Source organism: Lindgomyces ingoldianus (genome assembly GCF_010093535.1).
Source record: "Lindgomyces ingoldianus strain ATCC 200398 unplaced genomic scaffold BDR25scaffold_28, whole genome shotgun sequence".
Classification (NCBI taxonomy): domain Eukaryota; kingdom Fungi; phylum Ascomycota; class Dothideomycetes; order Pleosporales; family Lindgomycetaceae; genus Lindgomyces; species Lindgomyces ingoldianus.
Window position 1 is genome coordinate 422,713 of NW_022985189.1, and position 14,260 is coordinate 436,972.

At 39.4% G+C, this 14,260-nt stretch overlaps 3 protein-coding genes across 3 annotated transcripts; all 3 read left to right on the plus strand.

Annotated features, from left to right (window-relative positions):
- Positions 1 to 254: 254 nt before the first annotated feature.
- Positions 255 to 1,019, plus strand: BDR25DRAFT_358376 (uncharacterized protein; the record flags this gene model as incomplete). The annotated part of the gene is made up of 6 exons (XM_033695940.1): positions 255 to 266; positions 334 to 352; positions 405 to 439; positions 495 to 683; positions 757 to 898; positions 964 to 1,019. 6 exons carry the CDS (start codon positions 255 to 257, stop codon positions 1,017 to 1,019), a joined length of 453 nt encoding a protein of 150 aa, XP_033544537.1.
- A 1,520-nt stretch (positions 1,020 to 2,539) lies between these two features.
- Positions 2,540 to 3,169, plus strand: BDR25DRAFT_234019 (uncharacterized protein; the record flags this gene model as incomplete). Its single annotated transcript, XM_033685463.1, has 1 exon — positions 2,540 to 3,169. A coding segment is annotated over one exon (630 nt), but the record flags the coding sequence as incomplete, so codon positions are not given.
- A 2,679-nt stretch (positions 3,170 to 5,848) lies between these two features.
- On the plus strand, positions 5,849 to 8,555 carry BDR25DRAFT_316696 (uncharacterized protein; the record flags this gene model as incomplete). The annotated part of the gene is made up of 5 exons (XM_033691619.1): positions 5,849 to 6,779; positions 6,838 to 7,253; positions 7,303 to 7,446; positions 7,499 to 7,582; positions 7,638 to 8,555. The coding sequence occupies 5 exons, from the start codon at positions 5,849 to 5,851 to the stop codon at positions 8,553 to 8,555; spliced, it is 2,493 nt and encodes an 830-aa protein (XP_033544539.1).
- Positions 8,556 to 14,260: the final 5,705 nt, after the last annotated feature.

Here is a 14,260-nt window from a genome sequence, read left to right on the forward strand (position 1 = left end):
CTAATAAGAGTTATAATATTGCTATAACTCTTAGGTTTTCTGCTGCCTTTTGTATAAGCAATTACTAGTAAGAGAGAATAGCAAATTATAACTTAAGGATAATATTAAGGGCAAAAAGTTAACTGTTTGCATAGGATCTAATACTCTAGCCCCCCCCCTCTCTAACGCGTTCTTGCTTATTGTACACAACAGAGTTTTTACTAATTGTTACTTAAAAACGCCCCCTTAAACGCCCTCCTAACGCTTGCCCATAGATGTCTAATCAGGTCCTATATTACTAGGAAAAATCGACTTTCTAAGACGTATTATGGACTGTAAGGGGACCTCTCTTAGTTGTACGTTACGATTGACAGTCCTCTTACGTTTGTACGGCTCACGTGACCGTAACTATTCACTTTTCTGAGTCGTAGTACGTACGGTTGGAAGCGCTGACGGCATCGTTTGGGACACTAGGCTAGCTACCGATTGGTATCCTATACCGACTTTGATTGTAGATTGACAACCCATTTCGAGAATATTCGAAGGCAAAGGCAAAGGCAAAGAGACTGTGGAGTCTATCACTGTTACTGAAAGTTCCCCCGAGGATTCCATTATTTGGGGCCTACAGAAGTGGAACAAATATTGCAAGAAGAAAGACAGATGCGGATAAAAAAGGACTGGGAGTGATTCGACACCTAATACCCGTATTTCCACCTTGAACCGCCTCCGCTCCTAAGGGATAAATTTAAGCATCTAACGGCCAGTACAGCAGTCAAGAAAAACGCCCACATTGCGTCGGAGCTTATGCAGCACAAAGTATTGGAATGTCAGGATCTAGGATACGAAGTATTTCGTTACAATTTTAACCCTATTGTAGTTAAGTTTCTCACGAAAGCCCGTCAAAAGATGCGGTTGTTTAGTTCACCTCAGAATATTCTAAGTTTAGAGCTATATTTTACTATACATGGTCTAACATAAGGGCAGTGGAGCAAACACTCATGGTTCGAATGAAATACGATTGGAAGATTTGGATAAGCTAACACAAATAAAATAATCTGATCCTTCATGAGTAGGGCGAAGGGACCAAAATCAATGGAGATTCATAACACCTTTGGCAGATCTATCTTTACTAAAATGAACGCTCTTGGCACTTGGAGCGACGACAAGCTTGCAAATATTATTTAATCTAGCTGAGCTAGCGAAAAGCGGCTAACATGAGCAATCTAAATTTAGCATTTGTACGATCGCTAGAGTAAGGACTCAGCGTTCGACAAGCCCGCTACGATACTCTCTCTAGACAACTTACTCATCAGAACGGCGAAGATCAGGGCACCACTCAAAATACGGCTTTGATCCCTTCTCCAATTCACTTCGAAAGGTGGATTTGTCTTGGAGGCTTTCGTTGTTCCGTATATGCACATTGAACCCTCCTTTGTGTTCCTACCATCACGTGTTTGCTCATTGGTTCCTTCTTTTCGCATCTTAATACCCTATTCATGCAGTAGAGGCATTTGGGAAGTGCGCTAGGTGTACCAGGGGACTGCTTTAATTGTATTCTTATTCTTATGGCTGCCGGGGGGGCGTTTATTTCATAGATATGGGTCTTTATACCATTCTTATTTGATATTTCTCCAGTTTTGGTTTACTGTCCTTGTCATTCAAGCTCACTAGCTTAGGCGTACAGCTTTATTGATACCTCACTCGACTAGCCTTCTATATGTTGAGACGAGAAAAGTGGTGAAGATGGTCGCAAACGTAACTTCGACCCCCATTCACGACCCCACCCCCACGGCACCGAACACATTCCCAGGTCACCGGCGTCGCCAGCCACGAGCACCCATCACCAGGTCGCAGGGAGCGTTTACAGTTCCTCGGAATGTAGAGACATGTGCTGTGTGCTTTGAATTATTTATTCTTTTCTCGGGATGCAGTTCACGTAGCTGTCTACACTACATCTTCACCGACAAAACTCTCCACCATTATTCCTCGAGCACCATCTTCAACTGCATCTACCTATCACCAAATATTTCTCAGACTTCATTCTTCCCTATTGACTTCCTATAGCCATTCAGACCTCGTCTTTCTTTCCACTATGAAGGACCGACCACCTTTGCCAGATGTCCGGTTCTCCAACGAGGACCATACAAGCAGCGACGACCCCGTAAAAGAGAGATATGCTGCTTCTGGCAGCATCAAACGTTCTTGGGTCCCTTACTACCAGAGGGCTTCTTCTTCTAATGATGGAAGTGCATCGCCCTACTTAGGGGCCGATCAACATGACGTTCACTTTGCAGCATATGCGAGCCTCTTTGATGACCCCTCCGAGATCGGTCATCTCAACATCGATGGCGAAGGAACCTTCGCGCAAGGCCCAAGTCAAGCCATTCTCTCACCAACTCCTACAAACCAGAACGATCCCCGCGTTTTCTCTAGCGCTGAGAAATACACTGAAGTATCTCAGGCAGAGTCACAAACCCTCGATGCCCAGAGAGGATATGGTCAAACCTCATATAACGCCCAACCACTCCCCTCATTCGCTGAAGCCGGAACATTTGCGTCGATGAACGCCACACACTGTCCGACAACCCACCCCCATCTTGCCCCACAGATCGGGGATCGCAACACTCAATACCCAGGTTTTAGGGGAATATTTGCGGACGCATACGGGGCAAGCCACTTCCGTAAATCTGCAACCCGGTTTAAGCGGAAGCCATATCAAGCACCGGAGGCCGATTGTAGCATCGCAGAGATCGTGGCGCATCGGAGCTTTCATATCTCCCGTATCTACAACGCTATGACACGAGTTGATGCTGCCAAAGATAATCCAAATTCTATCGCTATGCGTCGCTGGGTGCATTCTGCATACTATCCTTCCGATCTGGTCGAAGCGTATGCTCACAAGATCCTTGATTGCCTTATCCAGCAGGCGAAGTACGGCTTTCGCGGTTGGCATCACAATGATTATGCTCAGGATGAGCGGAAGAGTGAAGACGAGGATAAAAATGTGGATTGTAAGGGTAGGCTGGCGAATGTGATTAAGGGCCTAGAAGAGGAGAAGACTATATGTGAAGATGTGATGATGAGTGCGGCGCAGGTCCGCATGTTTGTCAATGCGCCTAGAGCGTATGCAAGAAGGAAGGAGGCGAACAGGGTTGGGAATAGTAAGAGGGGAAGGAATAAGAAGGATGATGGAGTGGAGATGGGCGGAAGAGGCAGAAAGACGAGGAGAGTGGACGCTGGGAAGGCTTCTGAACCGCACAATATGCCACAGCGTGCTGAGAGCTATGAAGATGAGGGATGTGGTTCCCATCATGTTGGAGCAGGCCGTCAAGACCGGGGACAACCTCTCCATTACCCGACGCCATCTCCTCGGCTTGCGCATGATGCTGCTATGCGCCACGCTTCTCCCAGTGATGACACTGATGTCTTTCCTGAAAGAAGCCTCATGGGAGAGAGCCCCACAATGTTGTTTGTCTCTCCACCACCTCAAAGCATGACTTCTCTACGAATTACACCTGTGCCGCGCCAAAGTCGTTCACCGTTTCTGTCCCCTGCTCATCATCAGCCCCTTCATATTTCCGCTCCGGTGACCCCGCAGCAGCATCACAGACCTGGAATGAATATTCACGCCCAGAAAAACATACCACTTCACGGCTACAGCTCCTCATGGTCCCATCCCGCCGATTTCAATCACACCTCCACCGCCATACACCACAGCAGTGTATCAAATCCTCCGGCCCCAACCTTCGACGACCAAATCTTATTCTCGGATGCAGCTCAACCCCCAATAGAGGCGATTGATCCCCTCCTCTTCGCCCCGCTCTTGAACCACGCGCACACCTTCCCGTCCATCGAAACGACCATTCACAAAAACAATACCGGCGCGGGTGCGGATTTCTTGACGTTCTGGGAGAATCAAAATGGTGCGCAGCAGTTCTCTTTTGAGCATCCGACGTCGGAACAGGGGCGAAGCGAGGGCGAGGGCCCAGGGTCTTAGTGGTTGAGCAGCTGGTTTTTTGAGCATACGGTAGGGAGTTTAGGTTCATGGGGGGGGGGGAAGAGAAGGGTGAGAAATATTGGAATAACGATGCGGCACCCACAGCCTTCAGGCTTCAATCGGAGTACGAATACATTTCGAGAGTAAAGTTCAGATTGGCGTTGGGAATAGAGGATGTTCTCAACACTGAGACGGGATATGTCGTTTGCAGAATGGGAGACAGCGTGGGCATGATTCTTATTTCTCCCAGCGGCTCTTGGTTTTGCTTGGATGAGATTGTTATCGATCTGTGATGTAGGTCTTGCGGACATGGTTTTCTTTTTGGGGGGTATTTTGAGGGTTTCGGGGCGCTGTGTTGGGGGTGTTGTGGAGAGTTTTGGATTGTTTTAGGATGACTTGTCCGTAGTCTGATACCCCTTGAAATGAATGCACAGGCTTTGAATTGGCACGATGCACGATGCCTTTCGGAATGTTACCTGTGATGAGGTTGAGGTCCTGGGGGATAAGTGTGGAAGGCGCGATTATCGGTTTTAGTTTAGCGTGAGGGGTTGATTCGCGTCAGATTCAACGTCGAACCATGATATTCCTCATGCAAACATTATGTTCGTCGTGTTCCTATAAGGCGTTGAGGGTTTAGGATGAGATGGATGGCTTGAATAGAAGATAAGAGATAGAATGCAATGGAATGCAATAGAATTCAATAGGGTGGCAATGAGACACAATGTGATGCGGTGAGACACAATTGGACGTAACGGGATACAATGCGATGCGATTCTATTCAATGCAGGCCAACGCACGTGCCCCTTAGAGATCTTTCACAAGAGAAAATGCCTTTCCTTGCAAAAGATTCTCCGCTCCAAAATCGTACCAGAGTAGAACCGTTAGATACGGTGAAACAGGTTTGTGTGATTGGACTCCCGCGAGAGCGCTACTGGACAATCAAATAGTAAGTGCCTCTTATATAATGCAGAACGGAAGAATGCTATTTGGAGATGAATGGGATGAAATATCTACTACTAAACGGGTTTCTGGCCCCTCGAGTATACACCATCTTGATTCACACTACCATGCGCCCATGTGAACAATTTTTACCCTTAAAGCTGAACTTTCTTTACAGGCACAGAAACCTGTTGCGTGAACCTGTTGCTCCGTATTCTCAGGCCATGTCACGGCTATGAGGGGTGAAATGTCGGGTTTCGGGCATTGCTCTTAGAAGAAGTGGACGTATTGCTGTTTGGATGGTAGCATGATCCGAAACAGTGAGTTCAATTAAATCATTTGGAGAACTAGAAATCTTCGAGTGACAATTAGGATTACTCAGCCGCCAAAGTTGGTATGTATTAAAGTAGTTTCTCGTTACTTTTTCATTATCTTCTCACTTTTGGTATCTCGGGAGTTTAGTTCATATCTTGATATTCATATATTCTCTGTCTATGCAAGCTTTAATACCCGATAGTATCATATTAAAGCTAGGAACATCTTGAGCTGCCGGGCTTTGGGTTCTTTGGGTGGAAGGTTAGCGGTATCATTCCGCAAGGATCACTTCAGGTAGTGATTAACAGTGATTCCTAGTAACCCTGGTGACGCCCTAACAAAGATAACAATGACCCCGAACACTTTATCTCGCGTTCCTATCAGCCCCTAGGCGATTGTTCACATGACCTGGCGATTCACCCTGCCGGGAGACTCTTGGCACCTCTACAAGACAGTCATCTCGACAGGTTACCTGCTACCATCCCACCTTCTCTCTCTCCAACCTGCGCTCACACTTTTGGTCCACACCAACCCGCACTCTAGCTTTTGCCCATATCTATTCCCCTCTACCTTATTCTTTTACTCAAATCCATTCGCTCTATCTGTGTAACAAACGTCATGGACGGCCACGAACACTGGCAGAATGAACGCTGCCGCTCTCACTGCCTCGGTCCACAAGGCCGTAATGCAGCGGGCACACCGGGTCAAGATATACAGCATAACTACTTATATGATCAACTCGACCCGCTCTCCCCTGAGCAGGAGCGAGTTGGACGTGAAGAAGGAAATGAAGCTCCAGGTCAGCACCCAGGTTTCGGAATTGATGATTCAAGTCCGCACAACCAGTTTGATTCACGTTCGCGCCCACGGACCTCCCTGCAGCATCACTCCTCCTATCAGCATCTCAACTATCAAATGAACTCCCAAGAATTCTCCCACCACAACTCACCGGTGATGGGTATGTCCCAGCACCAGCCCCAGCCACCGTCAAGTGGTTGGTTGGACCCAAATATACACATCGAATCTCAACTTCGTGAGCTCAACAGTCCTACGAATACTGGCTCTGAGAGTTCGCTTGGTCCTCGTGGCCACTTCACTTCCACCCCTTCTCATCGTCCACCTTGCCAAGGAGGCGGTAGCTGTCACCACTGCTTCCACCCCGGTCAACAGTCCGGATTCCCGAGTACCGGCGTATCTGTCAGTGAAGGATTTTCGCCTGTTGTTCGGAGTTCTGGACAAGCACAGGAGTTCGATCTACCCTCAGATTATGAATATCTCAATAATGGTGACCATGGATTCAGGATCACTACCGGAGGAAACTCTTCCTGTGCTCATCACCGGATTACTCATAGAAGAGAAAGCGCTGCACAGGAACCGGTTGGACAGCTCGAACTCTTGCAAAATGACTTACCGGCTAGTGAGGGTTTATCACTACTGCCGAGTCATGATTCACTTCAATCTTTCGGTGTGTCAGACGGAGCCTTGCCACCAGAGCCTGCGGATCCATATCTAGGAGGGGCCGCCTCGCAGCAGTCTCAACCTGCCCATGGTAAGTGTCTCGAATAAAAGCCTAATTTTTTTTTATCAATACTAACGGCTCTCAATAGGCGCCACGGTTCACCACCCCTGGGAGATGTCTCCCTGGCTAGAGCGAATCGACCGGCTATATGGGGCCCTAGTACAATGCCAACGCTCTGATACTCCGCCCGGCACGCCGCCAGCGAGCTCTGTTGGTGGTCTTCCCATTGCTCCAACAGTTCCGCGCGAGTATACGAACGATTGGGACGTGGCGATCACCCACCGCCGTGAAGTAACCACCGAGCCCGCGGTCAGGCCCGAGAAAGATCCCACGATCTCACAAGTTCTCAAAAACGCTGAGTATTGGGTTGGCCAGCTGTATTCGGCGTTCAGGAATACACACAAATGCCTAGATAAGGTGAACTCTCATGATGTGAAGAAGTTCGATAGAGAGAACTTTTACCGAATCCACCCAAAGGTCGAGGCTGTTTGTAGGGAGATATTTGTGAGCACTAGCCTTCCTCCGTGTTATACGGGTTAGTAACAGTGACTAGGTTGCGCTGATCTCGCGTGTCACGCGTGGATTCAGACAAGGTACCCGAACTCGCAACGATGCGGAGGACCCCGACGCTTCCTGCATCAAGGATCGGGATGGCTCCTGCCGCGAGCGAATCCAGAACGTGGTCGTCGTGTTGAAGGTAAGGGCTTTAGATCTTATTGGGATTTGCCTCTTGCTAAAGTTCGTTCTAGTACGATAAGCGTATTTGTCGCGACGCGATGAAAGACTTTAGTAAGATTGAGGAGTTAGTCAATGCTCCACTGTCCGTTGCTCGTGTAAGTTTATTTCTATTCATTACTCTCTACAGTGTTCGCTAATTTTTTTTTATAGATTAAACAGGGCAACGCTGCCAATAACAGCAAGAGGACCCTACTAGGCCAAGACAACCAGGAGCTTAAAGCCAAACTGGCAGCCTTGGAACAAACTCAGACCGAGAGTACTCCACCTAGCTCCACACCAGTTGGTACTCCAGCTGCTACTCAAAGCACTCCGGCACATCGCTCGTCTAAAAAGAAACTCGCTCAAGGAGGGCCTGGGACGAGCTCACCGGCGGCGGGAAGTACCATCCGCCGCGCTACTCCAGCTACAGAGGCGCAACTTACCTCCGCTGGGGAGTCTTCAGGGTCGCCAACTAATAATGCCTGTCAAACTGTTACTCCAGCCAGTCCGGTCGATCCCCGCTTGCTCCGAGCTGGAATTCCTCCGGGCAGGTTTTTCTCTCAGGCACCACGGCTTCCACCAGCTGGCTTCCAGCACCGGAATCTGACGGGTACACCGTCTGGAGGGTCGCGAGCTCCCATGCCACAACCCCCAATTCCGCCAGCACCAGCGAGGATCGCCAGCGTGTACCCCCAGCCAGAACCATTCGATTCCCCAGGCTTTCTGAACCGATCAGCTTCGCAAACTGCATCACACTTTAGAAACCAGGGATCCGCTGTTTACCAGAAAGTTTCCTCTGCACAAAGCCAAGCGTATATAGGACAAGGGCAAGATTTCACTGGTCAGATGCAACCCTACATCCGCAGTGGCCAAGTCTATACCACCCCAGGTAAGGGTTTTTCGGCTGAGAGGAAGCGCCCACGCGAGCAGAAAGAGTCTGAGGCTCCAGATGAAAGTCCTAATAATAAGCGGACCAAGAACGATAAGGGACGAGACGACGCTCAGGACGAATTAGACGGCGACGCGGAGTACGAAGAAGAGAATGGAGAGGATTCAGGCGATTTCAACTGCAATTTCAACTGGCCATGAATTAAGTGCCTGGTGTTGGCTCTTGACAATCTTGACCTGTTCGAACATGGTTGTCCTGCCGTATTCCTCATTTTTATTTCTCAGTTTCCCTGAAGCTCGCTAGATTCCATGTGTAGATTATGTGCAGAGAAGGAATGCATGATACCCATGGGCTAGATCCCTGTTTTCTAAAACCAAGGGCAGTTAGTAGGATAGTACAATACAAGAGATTAGTTGTGAAGCAATCTTAGCTTTCCTATTCAACAAATTATAAACTAGGCTACTCTAACTAGTTTTTTTTTTTTTTTTAAAAAAAAAGCATTAGTGTTTTTAAAATTTACAAAGGTCTACTAATAGTTTATATACTTTTTTTTTGTTATCTCTTTACTTTATTATAATTGTTTTTTAAAAACCTTTATAAAGAAGAACGCTAAGTCTGTTTAGCTAGCTTTTTAAAGTAGAGGTAGTAGAATATAAACTTTACTATATATTTATAACTACTCTACTACTCTACTATTAAAACTCTAGCTAACTATCTTATTTAAGCATAGATGTAGTTATTAAAAAGTATACTACTTTTTTTTATAAAAGATTTAATTCTAAAAACTAAAACTGTCTGTATGTAGCAACAGCGTTATAGTCTAGATAGTTATTGCGCACAAGAAGGATTATGTAACTATATTATATAATGCTTGTGCGTAAACCTCTGTGCGCGAACATCTAGATATTCCCTTTTTTCTCTATACAGAGAAAAGACAGAGCAATAGAACTAGAAACATGTTGCCCCCACCCTACATACTTTATACGCTGTGCACACTATACACTACTCTTACTTTTACTATTTAAATGCTTATACTATGAGCAGCTAGCTAAAAAAGCTTATTTAACACTAATTAGTAGTTAATTTAATTAACTATAAATTAGTGAAAGTAATAATAAAGTACTTACACTTTATAAAGTACTCTATTTTATTACTTATTTTTAAAAATAGTAGATTAATTTTTTACATTATACAGTAAGCTCTACTACTATATAAAGTAAAAAGAAGATAGTGTAAGACACACACTAAAAATAAATAATAAAGCTGCATAAACTAGCAGCTAGATAATAATAGCAGTACTTATATAATTTACTATATAAGTAATTAACTATACTACTATAATAAAATTCTACTAGTAATTAATAACTTTATATAATAAATAAAAAAATAAGAAATAATTTCTATTATTATTAAATAGGCTTTTTTAGCTAGCTGCTTATAGTATAAGCACTTAAGTAGCGAGAGTAAGAGTAGTGTACAGTGTGCACAGCATACAAAGTAGGTAGGGTAGAGGCAACATGTTTCTAGTTCTATTGCTCTGTCTTTTCCTCTGTACAGAGAAAAAGAGAAATATCTAGATGTTTACACATAAAGTTTTACACATAACGTACTTCACAGGCAAGTTGCTTACACACCTAAGTTGCTTACTTTTACTAAGACTTTACTAAACTACTTTTTTTATACTAATGCATTTCTAATAACACTACTTAGACATGCTAAAAAAATATTAAATATAGCTTACACTTTAAGATTTTAAATAAAATATAAAACTCTTAAAAAAACATGCTATAGCTATGTATAAAGTTCTTTAAAAAATAATAAATAACTATAACATACTTTATAGGCAAGTTGCTTACACACCTAAGTTGCTTACTTTTGCTAAGACTCTACCCTAACAAACTCTATTATAGCCTATAACAACCTACTCTAGCACTATATAGTATAGTACAGCCTAGAATATTATTTAGATACTACTTCTACTTCTTGCTTACACATTTACGTGTTATGCCTAGTCTAATTACACTGTCTATAGCGCCTTTAGGATAGCTTACTTACTTTAGCTTACACCTACTTCTTTACTTTTTTTTTATTACTACACGCTTTAAACTTCTTTAGAGATATTAAGTGTAAGCTTTTTTAAATTATTAAAGTTTTTTTTACTTTAATCTACTTTTTTTTATGTAATTTATATTATATAGTAGCTTTATTAGCTACTTAAAGGTTAGTAATTTTTTATTACACTAACACTAGCTTATATATAATTATTACTACTCTTTTTAAAACCTTTTTAAACACTTTAACTATAAAAGTTAGTAAACTATTTATATACTTTTAAATTTTTATTTTTATAAGTATTAATTATAACTTAAGTTTTAAAGTATTACTTAGGGTTTATAACTACTAGAGCTTATTATATATAAGTAGTAGTAGTAATAAAGTGCATAACTTTATATTAAGGCCTATTATAACTTATTATAAGTTAAAAGAAACTAATTTAGTGCTTTAAAACTTTTCTTAGATATTACTTAAAGTAATTATAGCATTATAAGCTATTTTAAAGTATAATAAAAACTTTATTTTTATAATATAAGTAATTTAGTTGCGCATAAAGTTTTTAGCTTAGCGCTTATACACCTTTTTTAAAGGAGTAAAACAACCTACATTAAGTAGCTATAAAAAGTGTAATAAGTAAAAAAGTATATAAATAGTAACGTACCTAACAGGTTAGCTAGCTACTTTTGCTAAGCCCCCACCACACTCTACCTATCTATATAATGCTTTAACAACAACACTAGATTAAATTTTCTAAAGAATGTTAGATACAGCTTACTTTTTAGGCTTTTAAATAAAACTTAAAACTTTTTTTATAACACGCTATAGCTATTTATAATGTCTCTTACATAACACTAAGTAATTAACGCGCTAGATAGCCTTTAAAAGCAGAATACTAGCTTAAATTAAGAAATCTAACTAAGCTTAAAAAAAAGTAGTTATAAAATATATACTTAAGCTTATTACACATAGATTTCTTTTTAAGCTTATAGCTATAGCTAATATAGCTAATTCCTTACGCGTAGAGTGTAATCTAGGCTAGGTTAGCTTAAACTAGCCTAGTATATAAGTTAAGCACTGCTCTAAGTTTATAATAAAGTTTAATTATAAGTATAATTATAAAAAAGTGCTCTATAAGAATTTAAAAGTTATCTAGAGCTAGTTTTACCTAGTAGCTAACATAAAAGCTAAGTATAGTATCTAAAATAAAAACATATATAACTTTAATAAGTTAAGCTTTATAATAGGCTAAATATTAACTAAAGTAGTTATTATAGCTTTAAAAAGACAAGAACAGCTAAAAGTAATATAGTAAAGTAATAAAAAGTAGATAATAGTTATCTAAGGTATTAACATAATAAAGTAAGCTATTTTACTCTTTATTATTTTTAAAGGCTGCTATTACTTTTTTACTTAGTATAAAAAAAAATCTACTTTAGAACTAAGTTATTATAGTCTTTAAAAACAGCTAGATAATAAATAAGCTTAGGCTATAGTAGTTAAAGCACTTTAATAAGCATATAAAAAAAAGGTCATAAGTACTTATTAGCTTTTTATTATTAATAGCTATAAAAGCTATAACTTACTTAATTTCTAGTAGTACTATAAGAAGAATAAAATTATTACTATTTATATGCTTTTACACTTATTACACTTTTTATAGCCTTTTAATGTAGGTTGTTTTGCCTCTTTAAAAAAGGTATATAAGCGCTAAGCTAAAAATCTTATATGTAACTAGATTACTTATATTATAAAACTTAAATTCCTACTATACTTTATACACACTTATAATGCAGTAATTACTTTTAGTAATATTTAAAAAAGGTTTTAAAGCGCTAGTTTAGTCTTATTTAACTTAGAATAAGTTAAAATAGCTCTTAACATTTAGTTATATACTCTATTACTACTACTACTTATTAATAATAAGCTCTAGTAGTTGTAAACTTTAAGTAATACTTTTAAATTTAAGTTATAATTAATGCTTATAAAAGTAAAAATTTAAAAGCATGTAGGTAGCTTACTAATGTTTATAGTAAAGGCTTTTAAAAAGGTTTTAAAGAAGGCATTAATTATTACATATAAGCTAGTATTAGCACAAAAGAAGATTATAAAGCTTTAAGCAGTAAATAAAGCTGCTACATAACATAGATTACATAAAAAGAAGTAGATTTAGGCAAAAAAGACTTTAATAGTTAAAAATAAGGCTTATTTAACTACTTTAAAGAAGTTTAGAGCGCGTAGTAATAGAAAAAAGCTAAAGACATAAGTGCGCGCTAAAAAAGGTAAGCTAAGTTAAAGGTAATGTAAGCAGTATAATTAGACTAGGCATAACTTGCGTATATGTAAAAAAGTAGTAGAAGTAGACTCTAAATAATATCTTATGTTATATTACTTTATACAGGGCTAAAGTGGGCTGTTTTGCGCCAGAATAGGGTGGTTTTAGTAGGGGCTTAGCAAAAGTAGCCGGCCAACCTGTTAGGTACGTTAATAATTTTATTATCTTTATAGTATTACTAAAAATAAAGTAAGTTATAGCTTTTATAGCTGTTAATAACTAGCAGATAGTAGCTGCTAACAGTACACTTTTTTATATGCGCGTTAAAGTGCTTTAACTAGTCTAGACTAAGCTAATTAGTAGTTTAGATATGCTTAAAAATTATAATAACTTAATCTTAAAGTAGATTTTTTTATACTAGTTTAAAAAGTAGTTGCTACTTTAAAAGATAATAAAAGGCAGAATAGCCTACTTTTTAGCATTAATGCTTTAAATAGCTGTTGTCTACTTCTAGTTACCTAGCTAGACTACTTTTAGCTGTTCTTATCTCTTTAAACTTATAATAACTGCTTTAGTAGATATCTAGCTTATTATAAACTTTATTTTGTTAAAGTTATATATGTTATTATTTTAGATGCTATACTTAGCTTTAATATTTTTTATAAAGTTAAACTAGCTTTAAATTACTATAAAATTCTTATAAAAAGCTTTTTTATAGTTATACTTATACTTAAACTTTATTTTAAGCTTTAAGTAACACTTAATAAATATATTAAGCTAGTTTATGCTAACATAGCTTATATTACACTTAATGTGTAAAAAATTAGCTATATTAGCTATAGCTACTAGCTAGGGGGGAAATTCTTACGCATTTAGCTTAAGTATGTGCTAAATAATTACCTACTTTTTATTATTATCTAGCTTTTATAAGTTAGCTGTATAATTAGCTTAGAAAGGTTGTCTAGTGTGTTAGTTACTTATTATTTTTTAAAAGACTTTATAGATAGCTGTAGCATGTTACTTAGAAAGTGTTACATTTTATTTAAAAGCCTAAAGCGTAAGCTGTATCTAACATTTTTTTAACATGTCTAAGTAGTGTTGTTAGGAATACATTAGTATAAGAAAAGTAGTGTAGTAGGGTCTTAGCAAAAGTAAGTAACTTAGGTGTGTAAGCAACTTGCCTATAAAGTACGTTAACACTAAATAACTTTTATAAGCTAATTTTATAGATAACTTATAAAAGCTAAGTAATAATAAAAAGTAAGTAATTATTAAGACTATACTTAAGTTATATACATAAAATTTTTTTTAAATAGTATTTATAGCTAATATAGCTAATTTTTTACGCGCTAAGTATAATCTAGGCTATATTAGCATAAACTAGCTTAGTATGTTTAGAAAGTGTTATCTAAACTTTAAAGTAATATTTAAGCGTAGTATAACTATAAAAAAGCTTTTTATAAAAGTTCTAAAGTAATTTAGAGTAGGTTTAGCCTTATAAAGAATATTAAAGCTAAGTATAGCATTTAAAATAATAACATATATAACTTTAGTAAAATAAGCTTTATTATAGGCTAA